Source organism: Trachemys scripta, chromosome 4 (assembly GCF_013100865.1).
Source record: "Trachemys scripta elegans isolate TJP31775 chromosome 4, CAS_Tse_1.0, whole genome shotgun sequence".
Lineage (NCBI taxonomy): Eukaryota > Metazoa > Chordata > Testudines > Emydidae > Trachemys > Trachemys scripta.
The window spans coordinates 111,818,958-111,839,189 of record NC_048301.1 but is presented as its reverse complement, the minus strand read 5'-3'; the positions used below and the strand labels follow the sequence as shown (position 1 = coordinate 111,839,189).

The window sequence follows — 20,232 nt, the reverse complement described above, 5'->3', positions numbered from 1 at the left end:
CCCCCCCCCCCCCGTCACAGCAACGGCAGACAATAGATTCGCGCCTTTTTACCTGGGTTACCTGTGCAGACAACATACCATGGCAAGCATGGAGCCCGCTCAGCTCAGCTGAGCTCACCGTCACCATATGTCCTCTGGGTGCCGGCAGACGTGGGACTGCATTGCTACACAGCAGCAGCTGCTAACTGCCTTTTGGTGGTAGACGGTGTAGCATGACTAATAGCCGTGTGGCTGGCAGCCGTAGGGCTGCATTGCACCAGCCCCTTGCCCTTTGGTAGGCAATGGTATATTATGACTGGTACCCATCGTCGTCGTACTGGAGTGGCTGTCAATCATGGCCACCTGGGCAGACATGCTACTGTTTCGATGATGATGGCTACCAGTCGTAGTATACTATTTTCTGCCAATTGCCCAGTATTGTCTGCTAAGCACCCAGAAGAGGCCGAGGGCGATGCTGGGTGCTGGCAGACGTGGGGCTGGCAGACGTGGGGCTGCATTGCTACACAGCAGCAGCCCCTTGCCTTTTGGTAGATGATGGTATATTACGACTGGTAACCGTCGTCATTGTACTGCAGAGGCTATCACTCATACTGCACCATTGGCTGCCAGCTTAAGATGTAAAAAATAGATTTGTTCTGTATTCATTTGCTTCCCCTTCCTCCGTGAAATCAACGGCCTGCTAAGCCCAGGGTTTTCAGTTTAATCTTTGGGGGGACCATTCTGTGTGACAGTTGTTTGTGTTTCTCCCTGATGCACAGCCACCTTTCTTGATTTTAATTCCCGGTTCCTGTACCTGTACGCCATGTCGTCACTCGGCCCTCCCTCCCTCCTTCTCCTGGTCCATCAGATACTACTTTCGCGCCTTTTTTCTGACCAGGCGCCATAGCTAGCACTGGGATCATGGAGCCCGCTCAGATCACCGCAGCAATTATGAGCACTATGAACACCACGCGCATTGTCCTGGAGTATATGCAGAGCCAGGACATGCCAAGGCGAAACCCGGACCAGCCGAGGAGGCGATTGCAGCGCGGCGAAGAGAGTGATGAGGAAATTGACATGGACATAGACCTCTCACAAGGCACAGGCCCCAGCAATGTGGAAATCATGGTGTCACTGGGGCAGGTTCATGACGTGGAACGCCGATTCTGGGCCCGGGAAACAAGCACAGACTGGTGGGACCACATCGTGCTGCAAGTATGGGACGATTCCCAGTGGCTACGAAACTTTCGCATGCGTAAGGCCACTTTCATGGAACTTTGTGACTTGCTTTCCCCTGCCCTGAAACGCCAGGATACCAAGATGAGAGCAGCCCTCACAGTTGAGAAGCGAGTGGCGATAGCCCTGTGGAAGCTTGCAACGCCAGACAGCTACCGGTCAGTCGGGAATCAATTTGGAGTGGGCAAATCTACGATGGGGGCTGCTGTGATCCAATTTGCCAGGGCAATGAAAGACCTGGTGATATCAAGGGTAGTGACTCTGGGCAACGTGCAGTCAATAGTGGATGGTTTTGCTGAAATGGGATTCCCAAACTGTGGCGGGGCCATAGACGGAACCCATATCCCTATCTTGTCACCGGAGCACCAAGCCACCGACTACGTAAACCGCAAGGGGTACTTTTCAATGCTGCTGCAAGCCCTGGTGGATCACAAGGGACGTTTCACCAACATCAACGTGGGATGGCCGGGAAAGGTACATGATGCTCGCGTCTTCAGGAACTCTGCTCTGTTTCGAAAGCTGGAGGAAGAGACTTTCTTCCCGGACCAGAAAGTAACCGTTGGGGATGTTGAAATGCCTATCGTGATCCTTGGGGACCCAGCCTACCCCTTAATGCCATGGCTCATGAAGCCGTACACAGGCAGCCTGGACAGGAGTCAGGACCTGTTCAACTACAGGCTGAGCAAGTGCCGAATGGTGGTGGAATGTGCATTTGGACGTTTAAAAGCGCGCTGGCGCAGCTTACTGACTCGCTCAGACCTCAGCGAAAAGAATATCCCCATTGTTATTGCTGCTTGCTGTGCGCTCCACAATATCTGTGAGAGTAAGGGGGAGACATTTATGGTGGGGTGGGAGGTTGAGGCAACTCGCCTGGCCGCTGATTATGCGCAGCCAGACACCAGGGCGGTTAGAGGAGCACAGCAGGGCGCGGTGCGCATCAGAGAAGCTTTGAAAACGAGTTTTGTGACTGGCCAGGCTACTGTGTGAAACTTCTGTTTGTTTCTCCTTGATGAACCCTCCACCTCCCCCCACCCCCCCGACCCAGTTCACTCTACTTCCCTGTAAACCAACCACCCCACCCCACCCTCCCCTCCCCAATTCGAGCACCGCTTGCAGAGGCAATAAAGTAATTGTTTTTTCACATTCATGCATTCTTTATTAGTTCCTCACAGAAGTAGGGGGATAATTGCCAAGGTAGCCTGGGATGGGTGGGGGAGGAGGGATGAAAAAGGACACACTGCATTTTAAAACTTTAAGTCTTATTGAAGGCCAGCCTTCTGATGCTTGGGCGATCATCTGGGGTGGAGTGACTGGGTGGACGGAGGCCCCCCCACCGTGTTCTTGGGCGTCTTGGTGAGGAGGCTATGGAACTTGGGGAGGAGGGCTGTTGGTTAAACAGGAGCTGTAGCGGTGGTCTCTGCTCCTGCTGCCTTTCCTGCAGCTCAACCATACGCTGGAGCATATCAGTTTGATGCTCCAGCAGACGGAGCATTGACTCTTGCCGTCTGTCTGCAAGCTGACGCCACCTATCGTCTTCAGCCCGCCACTTGCTCTTTTCATCCCGCCATTCAGCCCGCCACCTCTCCTCTCGTTCATATTGTGCTTTTCTCATGTCCGACATTGACTGCCTCCACGCATTCTGCTGTGCTCTATCAGCGTGGGAGGACATCTGCAGCTCCGCGAACATATCGTCCCTCGTCCTACGTTTTCTCTTTCTAATGTTCACTAGCCTCTGCGAAGGAGAAACATTTGCAGCTGGTGGAGGAGAAGGGAGAGGTGGTTAAAAAAAGACACATTTTAGAGAACAATGGGTACACTCTTTCATTACAAGGTCGCATATTTCGGCTTGCAGGCAGCCATGGGAGGCCACAGTGTTTTGGCTTTTTTAACCTTCTTAACATGCGGGAAAGGTTTCAAACAGCGGCGCATTTCCCATATCAAGGATGAATTGGGTTGTCCATTTAAAATGGGTTTTCAATGTAAAAGGAGGGGCTGCGGTTTCCCGGTTAACATGCGGCACAAACCCAAGTAAACCACCCCCCACACACACACACACGATTCTCTGGGATGAGCACTTCACCCCTCCCCTCCACCGCGTGGTTAACAGCGGGGAACATTTCTATTCAGAAGAGCAGGAACGGGCGCCTCTGAATGTCCCCTTAATAAAATCACCCCATTTCAACCAGGTGACCGTGAATGATATCACTCTCCTGAGGATAACAAAGAGAGATAAGGAATGGATATTGTCTGCATGCCAGCAAACACCGGGACCATACGCTGCCATGCTTTGTTATGCAATGATTCCAGACTACGTGCTACTGGCCTGGCGTGGTAAAGTGTCCTACCATGGCGGACGGGATAAGGCAGCCCTCCCCAGAAACCTTTTGCAAAGGCTTTGGGAGTACATAAAGGAGAGCTTTCTGGAGATGTCCCTGGAGGATTTCCGCTCCATCCCCATACACATTAACAGACTTTTCCAGTAGATGTACTGGCCGCGATTGCCAGGGCAAATTAATCATTAAACACGCTTGCTTTTAAACCATGTGTAATGTTTACAAATATTTACAAAGGTACACTCACCAGAGGTCTCCTGTGTGCCCTGAGGGTCTTGGGTGAGTTCGGGGGTTACTGGTTCCAGGTCCAGGGTAACAAACAGATCCTGGCTGTTGGGGAAACCGGCTTCTCCGCTTCCTTGCTGCTGTGAGCTACCTACAGTACCTCCATCCTCATCCCCCGAACCATCTTCCCTGTGTGTTTCTCCAGTGAGAGAGTCATAGCACACGGTTGGGGTAGTGGTGGCTGCACCCCCTAGAACGGCATGCAGCTCCACATAGAAGCGGCAAGTTTGCGGCTCTGCCCCGGACCTTCCGTTTGCTTCTCTGGCTTTGTGGTAAGCTTGCCGTAGCTCCTTAATTTTCACGCAGCACTGCTGTGTGTCCCTGTTATGGCCTCGGTCCTTCATGGCCTTGGAGATCTTTTCTAATACTTTGCCATTTCTTTTACTGCTACGGAGTTCAGCTATCACTGCTTCATCTCCCCATATGGCGAGCAGATCCCGTACCTCCCGTTCGGTCCATGCTGGAGCTCTTTTGCGATCCTGGGACTCCATCACGGTTACCTGTGCTGATGAGCTCTGCGTGGTCACCTGTGCTCTCCATGCTGAGCAAACAGGAAATGAAATTCAAACATTCGCGGGTCTTTTCCTGTCTACCTGGTCAGTGCATCTGAGTTGAGAGTGCTGTCCAGAGCGGTCACAATGAAGCACTGTGGGATAGCTCCCGGAGGCCAATAACGTCTAATTCCATCCACACTACCCCAATTCCGACCCGCAAAGGCCGGTTTTATCGCTAATCCCCTCGTCGGAGGTGGTGTAAAGAAACCGGTTTAAAGGACCCTTTAAGTCGAAAGAAAGGGCTTCGTCATGTGGACGTGTCCAGGCTTAATTCGATTTAACGCTGCTAAAGTCGACCTAAACCCGTAGTGTAGACCAGGCCTCAGTCTAGAGATAACGAGGTTAGTTCAATCAGCGAGGATGAGGCCCTCTTCTAGCGGTTGAGGTGTGAACACCAAGGGAAGAGAAACTGCTTTTGTAGTTGGATAGCCATTCACAGTCTTTGTTTAATCCTCAGCTGATGGTGTCAAATTTGCAAGTGAACTGAAGCTCAGCAGTTTCTCTTTGAAGTCTGGTCCTGAAGTTTTTTTTGCTGCAGGATGGCTACCTTTAAATCTGCTATTGTGTGTCCAGGGAGGTTGAAGTGTTCTCCTACAGGTTTTTGTACATTGCCATTCCTAATATCTGACTTGTGTCCATTTAACCTTTTACGTAGGGACTGTCCAGTTTGGCCGATGTACATAGCGGAGGGGCATTGCTGGCATATGATGGCATATATTACATTGGTGGACGTGCAGGTGAATGAACCTGTGATGTTGTGGCTGATCTGGTTCGGTTCTGTGATGGTGTCGCTGGTGTAGATCTGTGGGCAGAGTTGGCATTGAGGTTTGTTGCATGGATTGGTTCCTGAGTTAGAGTTACTATGGTGCGATGTGTGGTTGCTGGTGAGAATATGCTTAAGGTTGGCGGGTTGTCCGTGGGTGAGGACTGGCCTGCCTCCCAAGGCCTGTGAAAGCGAGGGATCGTTGTCTAGGATGGGTTGTAGATCACCGATGATGCATTGGAGAGGTTTTAGCCGAGGACTGTAAGGCCTTGTCTACACTACGAGAGTAGTTCGATTTTACTTGCATCGAATTTTTGGAATCGATATTGCAAAGTCGAACGTGTGTGTCCACACTAAGGACAGTAATTCGACTTTGTGAGTCCACACTAACGGTGAAAGCGTCGACATTCGAAGCGGTGCACTGTGGTCAGCTATCCCACAGTTCCCGCAGTCCCCTCTGCCCATTGGAATTCTGGGTGTAGCCGGCAATGCCTTCTGGGTAACAAAATGTGTCGAGGGTGCTTTTGGGTAACTGTCGTCATCCGTCCATCACTCCCGCCCTCCCTCCCTGAAAGCGCCGGCAGGAAATCAGTTCGCGCACTTTTCCAGTCATTGACAGCGCGGACGCCACAGCACTGCGAGCATGGAGCACGCTGCGACCATTGCTGCAGTTGTGGCCGCTCTCAACGCCTCGCAGCTTATCATACAGGTTTCCCTGAGGCAGATGCAGAAAAGTCAGGCGAGGAGGCTACGGCACCGCGGTGATGGCCTGAAGTCTGAGAGTAGCACAGAGCTCTCAGAAAGAACGGGACCCAGCGCCGAGGACATCACGGTGGCAATGGGTAATGTTGATGCCGTGGAACGGCGATTCTGGGCACGGGAAACAAGCACTGAGTGGTGGGACCGCATAGTGCTGCAGGTCTGGGATGAATCCCAGTGGCTGCGAAACTTTCGCATGCGGAAGGGAACTTTCCTGGAACTTTGTGAGTTGCTGTCCCCTGCCCTGAAGCGCAATGACACCCGGTTGCGAGCTGCACTGAGTGTCCAGAAGCGAGTGGCCATAGCCCTCTGGAAGCTTGCAACGCCAGACAGCTACCGGTCAGTCGCGAACCACTTTGGCGTGGGCAAATCTACCGTGGGGGTTGTTGTGATGCAAGTAGCGAAGGCAATCGTTGATGTACTGCTGCCAAAGGTAGTGACCCTGGGAAACGTGGAGGCGATCATAGATGGCTTCGCAGCGATGGGATTCCCAAACTGCGGTGGGGCCATAGATGGAACTCACATCCCTATCCTGGCACCGGACCACCAGGCCAGCCAGTACATTAACCGAAAGGGCTACTTTTCCATGGTGCTGCAAGCACTGGTGGACCACAGGGGACGTTTTACCAACATCTACGTGGGATGGCCGGGCAAGGTTCATGACGCTCGTGTTTTCAGGAACTCCGGTCTGTTTAGACGGCTGCAACAAGGTATTTACTTCCCGGACCACAAAATAACTGTTGGGGATGTGGAGATGCCTATAGTCATCCTCGGGGACCCAGCCTACCCGCTAATGCCCTGGCTCATGAAGCCCTATACTGACTCCCTGGACACTGAAAAAGAACTCTTCAACTACCAGCTGAGCAAGTGCAGAATGGTGGTGGAGTGTGCTTTTGGCCGTCTCAAGGGGAGATGGAGAAGCTTACTGACTCGCTGTGATCTCAGCGAAACCAATATCCCCATTGTTATAGCAGCTTGCTGTGTGCTCCACAATCTCTGTGAGAGCAAGGGGGAGACCTTTATGGCGGGGTGGGAGGTTGAGGAAAATAGCCTGGCTGCTGATTACGCACAGCCAGACAGCCGGGCGATTAGAAGAGACCAGCGGGAAGCGCTGTGCATCCGGGAGGCTTTGAAAGCAAAGTTCCTGAGTGAGCAGGGTAACCTGTGACTTTTAAGTTTGTGTACAGAGAAGCTGAACCTGCCCCCGTTTCTTTACCCAGTTAATGTTGACTATCCTATCCAGTTACATACCCCCTTCACCCCCCTTCCAACACACGTGTCAAAATAAAAATAGTTCTACTTTGTTAATGCACACCGTTTTCTTTACTACTGTTTTCGCGGGAATTTTTTAAAACTGGGACGCAGACTGTGGTGCGGAGCAGGTGTAGTGTAGTGACGCGAATGAAGCTTCTAAACTCAAGGATTGACAGGCTCCGCTGCGGTGGGATGGTTGTTTCAACGGAGCCTGTCACCCCTCCTGATCGGGACTGTGTGTATGGGGGGGCTATGTGACTTTGTGGCAGGGGGAGGACGGTTACAGATCCCCTGCTGCGTGGCTCTGTGATCCTGCATAAGGACCGCCGCTTAAGATCTGTAACTGCCCTCCCCCGCCACAAAGTCACAGAGCAACCCACCCCCCACCACATAACATGAAAACCACCTCCCAGACTAAGCAGGTTAACTAGTCACTGCATCACTGCACTGTCTATGTGCCCTGCTGCTGTGCCTGCCCCCGCCTATGTACCCTGCCAAAGGTGACTGTCCTGTCCAATTACCCACCCCCTTTCCCCTCCTCCTCCAAAAGAACATGATTGAAACAGTAGTTAACAGAAACGTATTTTTTATTATCAACTACACATGGAACTGGGAGGTGAAACTTGGACGGGGGCTTGTGTCGGGCGGGAAGGAAAGAACTTTTCAAATTTTGGGGACTGAGAGCCTTCTGCTACTCGAGCTCTCTGCAGGGGTGGAGTGAGAGTTAGCATGGACTCTGCCGCCCCTCCTTCTTTGCACTTTGGGTGAGGTGGGTATGGGAATAGGTGGCGGGGGAGGGCGGTTAGAGATGGACTGCAGCGGGGCTCTGTCCTCCTGCCTCCGTTCCTGCAGAACATCCACAAGGCGCCGGAGCGTGTCTGTTTGCTCCCTCAATAGTCCAAGCAGCGTTTGAGTCGCCTGCTGGTCTTCCTGCCGCCACCTCTCCTCCCGATCCATGTTTGCTTGGTGCATTTGGGTCAAGTTCTCCCACCACTGGGTCTGCTGTGCTGCCTGGGCTTGGGAACAGGCCATAAGCTCCGAGAACATGTCCTCCCGTGTCCTCTTCTTCCTACGCCTAATCCGCGCTAGCCTCTGGGAGTGTGATGCCAGGCTAGGTTGTGAGACAGTCGCAGATGGGGCTGTGGAAATGGGAAAAAGGGAGTGAATTCCTCAGAAAGATAAATGTAGTTGTGAACAAAGAACATAGTCTTTCTCTGTGAACAAGACCATGCACAGCACCTATCACATGCGCACTCAGCACAAGGTCGAATTCTCGGCCTTCGCATTCAGTGCCTGGGGTCTTGCACAGCACATTTGAGAAGCGGGGCAGCACAACGGAATTTCTGTTGCAGGCAGACATGGTAAGCCGTAGACTTGTGGCAGTTTAAAACTTTTATATTACCACTGGCCTCATTTCACATTTAAAGCAATGTCAGTCCCTGCTGCCAGCAATCCGGCAAGCGGGAACTCTGCCCCTGTCCCACCCCCTCGCGGCTGTCCCCGGGAACGATCCCTTTCGGCTGCCCCTCTCCCGCCTCCACCGCGTGGCTGCAAACCAGCGGTTACAGTTCTGTAAAGGAACGGTCAAGCAGTCCCAACACTAACATTCCCCTACCTAATTCAAAGCAGGTCACCATGGGCGACATCACCCTGATGAGGATCTCTGAGAGCGAGAGAGAGAGAATGCTCCGGGAAAGCCTCCAAAGACCAGGGCCGTATGCCGCCCTGCTGTGCAGAGCAATGATTCCCGAGTACTTGATAGTCTCGTGGTGCGGCAATGTGTCGTACTTCGGAGGACCCAATAAGGCCGCTCTCCCCAGGAACCTCATTCAACGGCTTTCCAATTACCTCTAGGAGAGCTTCATCGAGATGTCCCAGGAGGATTACTGCTCTATCCCTGGACATATAGACCGCATTTTATTGTAGCTGCAGTAGCAGGGAATAAACAGTAGAGCGGCTTGGGCAGGACAATCACGGAAAACCAGACATTGCTAGATTTTTTTTCAAAACTTGCACTGCCCATGACTGAACCGTTAAGCACCTAGGGCAAAGTAATCATGAACAACCCATTCTTTTAATTGTTAATATTCCTGTTCTGTTAAAAATAAATGTTTAGATGTTTACAACACTTACTGGATGATCCTTCCCCAGATTCTGTGTCCGGGGTAACGGCTGGGGACGCTTGGTGGGGATCTCTGTAAGGGTGATGAAGAGATCCTGGCTGTCGGGGAAATCAGCGTTGTGAGCGCTGCTGACTGCCTCGCCCTCCTCATCTCCTTCCTCATCTTCCCCGTCCCCTAACATGTCCGAGGAACCGGCCGTGGACAATATCCCATCCTCAGAGTCCACGGTCAGTGGTGGGGTAATGGTGGCGGCCGCACCTAGGATGGAACGCAGTGCCTCGTAGAAACGGGATGTCTGGGGATGGGATCCGGAGCGTCCGTTTGCCTCTTTGGTCTTCTGGTAGCCTTGTCTCAGCTCCTTGATTTTCACGCGGCACTGCGTTGCATCCCGGCTGTATCCTCTCTCTGACATGTCTTTAGAGATCTTCTCGTAGATCTTTGCATTCCGTCTTTTGGATCGCAGCTCGGAAAGCACAGACTCATCGCCCCACACAGCGATGAGATCCAAGACTTCCCGATCAGTTCATGCTGGGGCCCTCTTTCTATTCACAGACTGCACGGCCATCACTGCTGGAGAGCTCTGCATCGTTGCCAGTGCTGCTGTGATCGCCACGATGTCCAGACAGGAAATGAGATTCAAACTGGCCAGACAGGAAAAGGAATTCAAATTCAAATTTTCCCGGGGCTTTTCCTGTGTGGCTGGTCAGAGCATCCGAGCTCGTACTGCTGTCCAGAGTGTCAACAGAGTGGTGCACTGTGGGATAGCTCCCGGAGCTATTAGCGTCGATTTCCATCCACACCTAGCCTAATTCGACATGGCCATGTCGAATTTAGCGCTACTCCCCTCGTTGGGGAGGAGTACAGAAGTCGAATTAAAGAGACCTCTATGTCGAACTAAATAGCATCGCAGTGTGGACGGGTGCAGGGTTAATTCGATGTAACGGCGATAACTTCGACATAAACGCCTAGTGTAGACCAGGCCGAAGTGATGGCCAGTGGAGTTCTGTTGGTTTCTTTCTTGGGCTTGTCTTGCAGCAGGATGCTTCTGGGTACACTTCTGGCTCTGTGATCTACAACCCATCCTAGAGTATTCACCCCACAAAAGCTTATGCTCCAAAACATCTGTTAGTCTATAAGGTGCCACAGGACACACTGTCGCTTTTCACATTTTCCTAAGGGTCACTCCTAGATAAAGTTCCTTCCCATCATGAGGACGGAGACATGGAGTCTCATGGTGAAAGAGGTTCCATGTTGTTTGTTAAAATGCAGATCAATCTTTCCTGCTGTTGCCACCTGGTTTCTAGAATTTCTTCTCCCCAAAAGCCTCTATACACATGACATGCTGAAGGCAGTCATGAAGTTCCAGTACAAGGCAAGGACAGTGGTGGCTCATTAAAAATCGTGTCTGCCTTTAACAGCATTGTGTTATACACTTTCATTCAGTTAGTGCAGTGGTTCTCAAACTGTTTTTCCCAGACCACTTGAAAACTGTTGAGGGTCTCGGCGGACCACTTAATGATCTTTCCAAATGTTATTTGTACCGTTAGCTCACTATTATAAAGCGCTTTGGATAAAAGTGCTATATAAAAAAATCCTTAATAATAAAGTTTTTTTGTTCTACAAATAAAAGCACACAACTCATATTTTAGAATCAGTAGTCTTACCTTTCTAAGGCAATGGATGTGCCCTCTCCCCCCCGCCACGGCAAGGACGGGGGTCTCTACCTGGCAGCCGCGGCCCTGGAGCTGGAGAAAGTGGTCCCTTTCTCTGGCGGCCGCAGCCCTGCACGTCCCAAATTCCCCCCACCCCCTCTTCTCACCCCACTACCCTCCTCCCACCTACCCTTTATTCCCCCAAGGCCACCACCTCACCTTACATGTGCATCTTCTCCAGGGTCCAGGCACCTAACTAGTGGAGCCACACCTGCGCGGCTCCACTAATTAGGTGGGTGGCCCTTCATCCTCTCATGTGCAGCCCCCAGGCACGCACCTTAGAGGGAACTATCTGCAGACCACCTGAACGGAGCTCGCGGACCACTGGCGGTCCACGACCACAGTTTGAGAAACTCTGAGTTAGTGGCTTTTTAGACAGTGTTCTTTTTTAAACTGGACAGATGTAAGGGAAAGGAGGGGAGGGAAAGGGTTGTTCTAAGCCACATAATGAGATAGTTCAATGGTACTTGGATAAAGTACCCAATCTATAAAGTATTCAGTTGAGACAGTTCTGAGCTTATGTTAAAGAATATGCAACAGCGTAAACACAGATGTAGTTAAATAAGAAACAAGATTTTCTGGTATGTTAAATATAGCAAGAAGGACAAATTCACACACCTTATGCACTTTTATACATATTTTTCATACAGTTGATCTCAACAACTGGTTTTCCCACTGACAGATTTATTCCAAACAATGGCGGAGCAGTTCTAGTCTATTATCTGTGTACTTGTGATCTTGTAACCTGAGAGCATGGCAAATGCAGACTGCATGCTTTGATGTGTTTTCCTTCTACCAGGTAATCCTACCACAGGTGATATCACATAAGTAGGGCCCTACCAAATTCACGGTCCATTTTGGTCAATCTCACAGTCATAGGAATTTTAAAATAGTAAATTTCATGATTTCAGCTATTTAAATCTGAAATTTCACGGTGTTGTAACTGTAGGAGTCCTGACCCAAAAAGAAGTTGTGTGTCCCAGTTTACTTCTGTGCTGCTGCCGCCAGCAGCGCTGCCTTCAATGCTGGGCAGTTGGAGAGCGGCGGCTGCTGGCTGGGAGCCCAGCTCTGAAGGCAGAGCCGCTGCCAGCAGCAGTGCAGAAGTAAGGATGGCATGGTATGGTATTGCCACTCTTACTTCTGCACTGCTGCCTGCAGAGCTGGGCCCTCAGTCAGCAGCCGGCACTCTCCGAAGGCAGCAGTGCAGGAGTAAGGGTGGCACGGTATTGCCAGCCTTACTTCTGCACTGCTGCTGGCGGGGCGCTGCCTTCAGAGCTGGGCACCCGGCCAACAGCCACCACTCTCTGGCTGCTCAGCTCTGAAGGCAGCGCAGAAGTAAAGTTGGCAATATTACGACCCCTCTAAAATAACCTTGCAACCCCCCGCAACTCCCTTTTGGGTCAGGACCCCCAATTTGAGAAATGCTGGTCTCCCCCATGAAATCTTAAATCTGAATAGTACAGGGTAAAAAGCACACAAATGACCAGATTTCACAGTCAGTGACGAGTTTTTCAGGGCTGTGAATTTGGTACGGTCCTACATATAGGAGTGATGAATTTCAAACCTATTATTGTAATAAATACATCTTGCAATATGTTTTCTTAACATACAGCACCACCACATTTACCTCTGAACAATTCTTGACAAGTTCAAGACTGATGCTGCAAGAAAATACAAATTAGGAAACAGTCAAAAGTTGTTTTAAAAGTCCACATTTTTTTTTTATGAAAGTCTGGCAGCAATATTTACATCTCAGCACCCCCAGTGTTAACATTTTAGTGGTCAGTTCATCAGAAAAGTAATTACATAGAGTACATATGCACCCAACATAATGATCAAATCTACAAGCTCCAGTTCAGAACAAGGGCTCACTTCAACATCTTGTTCAGACATTCTTTTGCTTCCATATGGCCCTGAACTATAGGACCAAAATAAAGGCTTTGCAGCAAAGGGAATAAAAATGTGCCTAACCAACTGTGGGTTTTGAGGGTGTGTAGAAGAGTTGCACCGGGCTCTACCCTCCAGGACAGAGGGGCGCCACACCGGCTCACTATAGCACAGGCAGTCAATACTCAGGCCCCTTTTCGTAGGGGTTGGGTAGTAATCAATTAGTTTCAGAGTAGCAGCCGTGTTAGTCTGTATCCGCAAAAAGAACAGGAGTACTTGTGGCACCTTAGAGACTAACAAATTTATTAGAGCATAAGCTTTCGTGGACTACAGCCCACTTCTTCGGATGCATATAGAGTGGAATAAATATTGAGGAGATAAATATACACACATACAGAGAGCATGAACAGGTGGGAGTTGTCTTACCAACTCTGAGAGGCCAATTAAGAGAAAAAAAAAAAAAACTTTTGAAGTGATAATCAAGATAGCCCAGTACAAGATAGACCAGTACAGACAGTTTGATAAGAAGTGTGAGAATACTTACAAGGGGAGATAGATTCAATGTTTGTAATGGCTCAGCCATTCCCAGTCCTTATTCAATCCTGAGTTGATTGTATCTAGTTTGCATATCAATTCCAGCTCAGCAGTCTCTCATTGGAGTCTGTTTTTGAAGTTTTTCTGTTGTAATATAGCCACCCGCAGGTCTGACATTGAATGGCCAGACAGGTTAAAGTGTTCTCCCACTGGTTTTTGAGTATTATGATTCCTGATGTCTGATTTGTGTCCATTACTTCTTTTGCATAGAGACTGTCCGGTTTGGCCAATGTACATGGCAGAGGGGCATTGCTGGCACATGATGGCATATATCACATTGGTAGATGTGCAGGTGAACGAGCCCCTGATGGTATGGCTGATGTGATTAGGTCCTATGATGATGTCACTTTAATAGATATGTGGACAGAGTTGGCATCGGGCTTTGTTACAAGGATAGGTTCCTGGGTCAGTGGTTTTGTTCAATGATGTGTGGTTGCTGGTGAGTATTTGCTTTAGGTTGGGGGGTTGTCTGTAAGCGAGGACAGGTCTGTCTCCCAAGATCTGTGAGAGTAAAGGATCATCTTTCAGGATAGGTTGTAGATCTCGGATGATGCGCTGGAGAGGTTTTAGTTGGGGGCTGAAGGCGACAGCTAGTGGTGTTCTGTTATTTTCTTTGTTGGGCCTGTCTTGTAGGAGGTGACTTCTGGGTACTCGTCTGGCTCGTCAATCTGTTTTTTCACTTCAGCAGGTGGGTATTGTAGTTTTAAGAATGCTTGATAGAGATCTTGTAGGTGCTTGTCTCTATCCGAGGGATTGGAGCAAATGCAGTTATATCTTAGAGCTTGGCTGTAGACAATGGATCGTGTGGTGTGTCCTGGATGGAAGCTGGATGCATGTAGGTAAGTGCAGCGGTCAGTAGGTTTCCGGTATAGGGTGGTATTTATGTGACCATCCATCAACTCAGGATTGAATAAGGACTGGGAATGGCTGAGCCATTACAAACATTGAATCTATCTCCCCTTGTAAGTATTCTCACACTTCTTATCAAACTGTCTGTACCGGGCTATCTTGATTATCACTTCAAAAGTTTTTTTTCTCTTACTTAATTGGCCTCTCAGACATCGGCTGAGAGGCCAATGTCTGAGACCTGACACCTGAGACCTGACATCGGCTCACAGGTCTCTGCAGCCGGACTGGGGTCGGCTACCCCCGGGCTACTTCCGTGTTCCCCCTCGGGGCCTACCTCGTTGGCGACACCGGGTTCGGGCCAGTCCAGCAGCATCGGTTCCTCTGGTGCGGGGCTTGGGGCCCGGTCCGGCAGCTCTCCACCAGGATAGCTGGCACGGGGCAGGCTTGGTTCCTCCTCCTCGGGGTATCGGGCCTGGGGCAGGCTTGGCCAGTCCTCCTCGGGGTACCTGGCGAGAGGTAGGCTCGACCGGCGCGATGGGGTGGCAGGCGGTTCGCGGCCTGTGGTTGGCTCCGAAGCGGGAGCTCGGCCCAGGATGTCTGCTCTCTCTACCGGCCTGGCCTCCACTGAGCTCTGCCGGTGGGCTTTTATACTTCTGGGTCGGGGCCGTGACCTCCGGAGGGGCGGGCCCCGGACCCAGTGGCTCCGCCCACGTTGGGGTTAGAGGAAGCTCGGCCCTATCCGAGACAGAGGGGTGCCACACCGGCTCACTACAGGGTGTTTTTTTAATAATGGGTCAATATCCTATTCAAAGAAGTAGAACGTTCACTCTTTCATGTAAAGCTGAAACAAATAAAAGGGAGACCAGATCTGAGAGCCGTGCATGAACCCTGCAGCTGTGCTGACGGGATCATCTACAGGCTAGTGAATGCTGCTATTTTTCGGGAGGTGGTCAGGAGGACAGAAGACCTCTTTCCCCCTTTTCCCCGGCGGCGGTTCCTACGGACTTAAAAAACATGGTCTGAGATTTTTTCAGAGCCAACTAGGGTGTTCAGCCACACAATTTGCATTCAAATTATTGGAAGTAGTGTGGCTAGATGCCTTAGTGAGCTTTGAAAATTTCAACCATTTAATTTGTCTACTATTGCAGTCAGCCAAAATCAGCTTCCAATTACATACACATACCAATTACCAAGGCTAATGAAGGCATAAGAGGGTAGCGTACTGCAGGGGTTCTCAACCTTTTTCCTTCTGAGGCCCCCCCCAACATGCCATAAAAATTCCATGGCCCACCTGTGCCACAAATGTTTTTCTGCACATACAGATTAAAAGCCAGGGCCAGTATTAGGGGGTAGCAAGCAGGGGAATGGCCTGGGGCCCAACACAACAGGCAGCCCTGCAAAGCTAAGTTGCTCAGGCTTCCACTTCAGCCCTGGGTGGCAGGGATTGGGCTTCAGCTTTCTGTCCTGGGCCCCAACAAGTCTAATGCTGGCCCTGCTCTTTGGTTTATTTTGGTGGCCCCCCTGGAACCTGGAGTGTCTCATTTTTTAAAATCAAATAGTAAAGTAGCAACTCAGAATTGTGACCCAAACACAGAGCTCAGATGGAAAAGAAAGCCCAAGGTAAATACTGGAAAGATAAGATAGTTGAAGATATTCAGAAGGGCAATATAAGAGCGGCTAAGGAAGTTCTGTCACATGTGAGGCTTTAGTTAAACCCCTTGGCCAAAAAAAAAAAAAAAAAAAAAAAAGCTCAGATTTATTTATGTATTTAATTAAAAATAAATAAATAAATAATAATAATAAAAGAAAGAAGAAGAAGAAGATGAAGATGATCACCTGTAGGGTGCCTTGTTCTTGGCAGATGAACCCGCCATCAGAAGGGCACAGCGTATCCAGATGTGCTCCAAGAGGTTAGGTAAGCATTCTTTTTTTCAATTTTACTACACCTACCTTCCACAGCTTCTTACAGTCATGTATATTATATTCTAATTCTTATGTGAGAGTCCTTTCCTGATCTTTAGCCTAATCATTTCCTTACATATAATTCCCTCCCCTTCCCAAACAATAACATGGACACTGATCAGTTCAGCATATTAAACCCAACCAAAAAAACACCCTAAACCACTCATCAGCCATTACTTTCTAGGCATCTGTCTTGGAAAAGATTTGCATCAACCTGATTCTGCAGTACCCAGGGACAAGCATTGCTATTATGAAGAAATCCGAGGTGTTCAGAACTCATTACATGTACTGTACCTCAATAATGTGAGCACCAGCCATCCTAAAAATAGGTAACATACTAATTCAAGAAATTACACACCCAACACAAGGGATATGTTTACACTACAGCGGAACAGCTAAAGCACTGTAGCTGTAGCGTAGATACTTTCTACATCAAAGGAAGGGATTTTTCCATCAATATAGGTATTCCACCTCTCCAAGAGGTGGTAGCTAGGTTAACAGAAGAATTCTTCCGTCAAACTATCCATAGCCACACAAAGGGTTAGGCAAACCTAACTACTTTGCAGATGGTATGAAATGTTTCACAGCCCTGAGTGATGTAGCTGGGTCAATCTAATATTTAGATGTAAGCCAGGCCTTAAATAGAGCTGGGGTATCCTTTTAAGACCCAAGAGTGGAGATTTATACAGAAAAGCTACTGAAAGAGTAAGATGCAAGGATAAGGACAAATAAATGACACTTTCTGCATGGCTAAAACCATTCAAAATAACTTTATAAATTCTGTCACATTTCTGATTTGTACATCGTTCCCTCTCATTCCTCAAGCTTGTTATTGAAAAATTCACAATCTTTGCTCTTTGTTTTCTCTGAAAGGCAGTTTAGTAAAACGCAAAAACAACCATCGGCACATTATTTACAAAATTGCAACATAATCTGCCCCCCCTTCAAAAAAATTAAGATTCTCGTTAACAAGATACTTCAACAGAATGTAAATAAATGCCACATCTTGAGCAGTGTTTTCTGAAGACACTTTATAAAGGTTAGCTCACTTTTGCAACTCCTGTACGACTGAGAGCGAGTCAAAGTTTCACTCACCATCGAGCAGGCTAAAAATACCACATTTCAAGTATTAAATCAACGTATGAGAAGTTTTTAAAGACAATCCAGAGTTTGATAAATAACACAATGGAAACAGTATCTCTCTTTATGTACTGAATATAAAAATGGTGTCCAGTTTTAAACTGTTAGCAAGACAGGTGCACAGACCAAAAATGTGATCAAAATAAACCCTAAAAACTGTAGCAACTTGAGAGCCCCCAAAGTTTAATATTTTCTAAGTCTCCGCTGAACTATGCTGCTGGTTTGGGGGCATTTGATTTATGTCGTTTGGATCTACAACTGTAGTTCATTCAAGACAAGAAATTCTATTCCCACGTGGAAAACAATTCAAGCTTCCTTCGGCAGACAAATCCTATTACAACCAGCTTCTTTACGTCTTCTTTTCAATGAGATGCAACTGCAGACTATTTATTCTCTCCAGAAGAATGTCCTTGGCCAGAATAACCCCAATTTGTCTCATGATGGGTCTTACTTCAATTCTCCATTTCGTGCAGATCTTCTTCAGTGTCTGTCTTCTTGTGTTTCCTCATATGTTTATATTTCTCAACATATGCCTTTACCAAATTGGCCACCTTCATAGGATTGATTTCTCCACTTTTGCTATGACAAATCTAGAGAGCAAAAAACAGGTAATTCAGTTAATAAATATTGTTACAAGAAGGGTGAGAAGGGTGTCAAACTACCACTTGTACTTCAGACCTGCTTTCCCAATTATGCATTCGTTGTGTAGTATGAAAAACTAGCTAATAAAAAGCATAAAAAATTAACATGTGAGCAGACACTATATAGCACTGTGTGCACTCCAAGTCTATCCTTTAGCTGGCTTTAGTAGTAACTCAACCATAACAGAACACAGATGTCAGTCTAAGCTTGCTCCGCAGAAAGGGCTCCTCTGAGGTTTTCCCTAGAGGATTTCTGTCACTGGAGCATGATTCTCATCATTTCAGAAAGACTTTGACTCCTCTTATGTACCTACAATGAAGCTTATTGGATATAATATCAAAGTGGCTTGGCAAAAATCTCTGCATGTCTATGTAGAACTCAAAATCCTGACTCAGAGTGACCCAAAATAAAAACACAAAAAGCTACATTTAAAAGGACATTTTACAGTTGCAAAGTCAAACGCTCAAAAGTTAGGAAATGCCAGAATTCAGGTTGCCTGTGCAACCTTAATTCAGCTCCCTTGTGTTTATGCATTTGATATGGTCTTTAAACTCATGATCCACATATTGTATGTTCCACAGGCCTCCTACCTTATTCAGGGAGCAGGATGGATCTGCTCTAGCAATGAATCAGGGTTGTGTAGAGAAGCAGCCTGTTGTCTGTAGGACAGTCAGCTTAAATTTTTGCAGAAGTTGGAATGTGTGCAATGAAGGAGTCAGGAGATTGCAGGAAGAGGAAGGACAGTCTCGTGGTTAAGGCAGTTGAAAGCTACCTTAGAGAACTGGATTCCATCCCTGACTCTGCCATAGAGTTTCTATGTAATGCTGGGCAAGTCACTTAAACCAAACTTTTCACAGGTGATCTATAATTATGTGTTCCTTAATTTCGGAGTAGCTGACTTGCAGAAGTGCTGAGCATGAAGTCAACAGGAGCTGTGCTTTGAATGTATGAAGTGCTATATAAGGCTAAGAACTCTGAAAAATCAGCTCCTAGGTTTCTCAAATTGGGCACTCAAAATAGTGGATTCTTTTGGCTTCTCGTGCCTCAGTTGCCTATCTGCAAAATGGGGATAATACCACTCACCACCACACAGAGGTATTATGAAGATAATATTTGTGAAGCACTTGGATACTATTGTAATGAACGCCATTAAAGCCCATGAGGAAATTAATAATTGTGTCTTGGAAGAAGAATTTGATTAGTGAGCAACAAATAAGGCCTAAAGCCACACACAGAACAGTAAGCATAAAACAAAATATTAAAAGCTGCTCAAGAACTGAGCACTGTACTGCATGATCATGTAATTAAAGACTGCATCATAATGAACACACACAAAAGGGCAGAATTCAGGTTGCACAAGCAACCTATATTCTGGCATTTCCTAACTGAGTACTTGACTTTCCAACCTTAATGTTTTTTTAAAATGTAGTCTGTGTGTAATTTCCTAGGTTTTTCAACAAAGCAAATTGAAAGTATAGAAATTCAATTACGTAGCATCATGTACACACCCCCATAGGTCAACAGCAGGGTTAAAACCTTTGCATCAACTGCACAGACCTAATAGACTACCTGATAGTAGTAAATTGTCACCCTCTATCGCAGGGGTAGGCAACCTATGGCACACGTGCCAAAGGCGGCACGCGAGCTGATTTTCAGTGGCACTCACACTGCCCGGGTCCTGGCCACCAAGTCTGGGGGGCTCTGCATTTTAATTTAATTTTAAAGGAAGCTTCTGAAACATTTTAAAAACCTTATTTATATTACATACAAAAATAGTTTAGTTATATATTACAGACTTATAGAAAGAGACCTTCTAAAAATGTTAAAATGTATTACTGGCACGCGAAACCTTAAATTAGAGTGAATAAATGAAGACTCGGCACCCCACTTCTGAAAGGTTGTCGACTCCTGCTCTATGGGGACCAGCATTTAGACTAGGATGAGACGCATACTGTGCCAGTAGAATTCACTGATATTTGCTGACAGCAGAGGAATGGCGAGACTCAAGAATCTCTGATTCTATTCCAGAATCTGGAAGTGAGTATCATCTAGTAGGCAAAAACAACAAAGAGTCTGGTGGCACCTTAAAGACTAACAGATATATTTGGGCATAAGCTTTCGTGAGTAAAAACCTCACTTCTTCGGATGCATCCGAAGAAG

The 20,232-nt window shown here is 48.0% G+C and overlaps 1 protein-coding gene across 2 annotated transcripts in view; it reads right to left on the bottom strand.

Moving 5' to 3' along the window:
• Window positions 1-17,035: 17,035 nt before the first annotated feature.
• Window positions 17,036-20,232, bottom strand: part of PHRF1 (PHD and ring finger domains 1) — a 43,527-nt gene continuing 40,330 nt past the window's right edge. For both annotated transcript variants that reach the window (XM_034770395.1, XM_034770397.1), the window contains one exon: window positions 17,036-18,020. In XM_034770395.1, coding sequence (XP_034626286.1) covers window positions 17,883-18,020 — 138 coding nt within the window. In that variant the 3' untranslated portion in view covers window positions 17,036-17,882. The remainder of the gene's footprint in view (window positions 18,021-20,232) is intronic.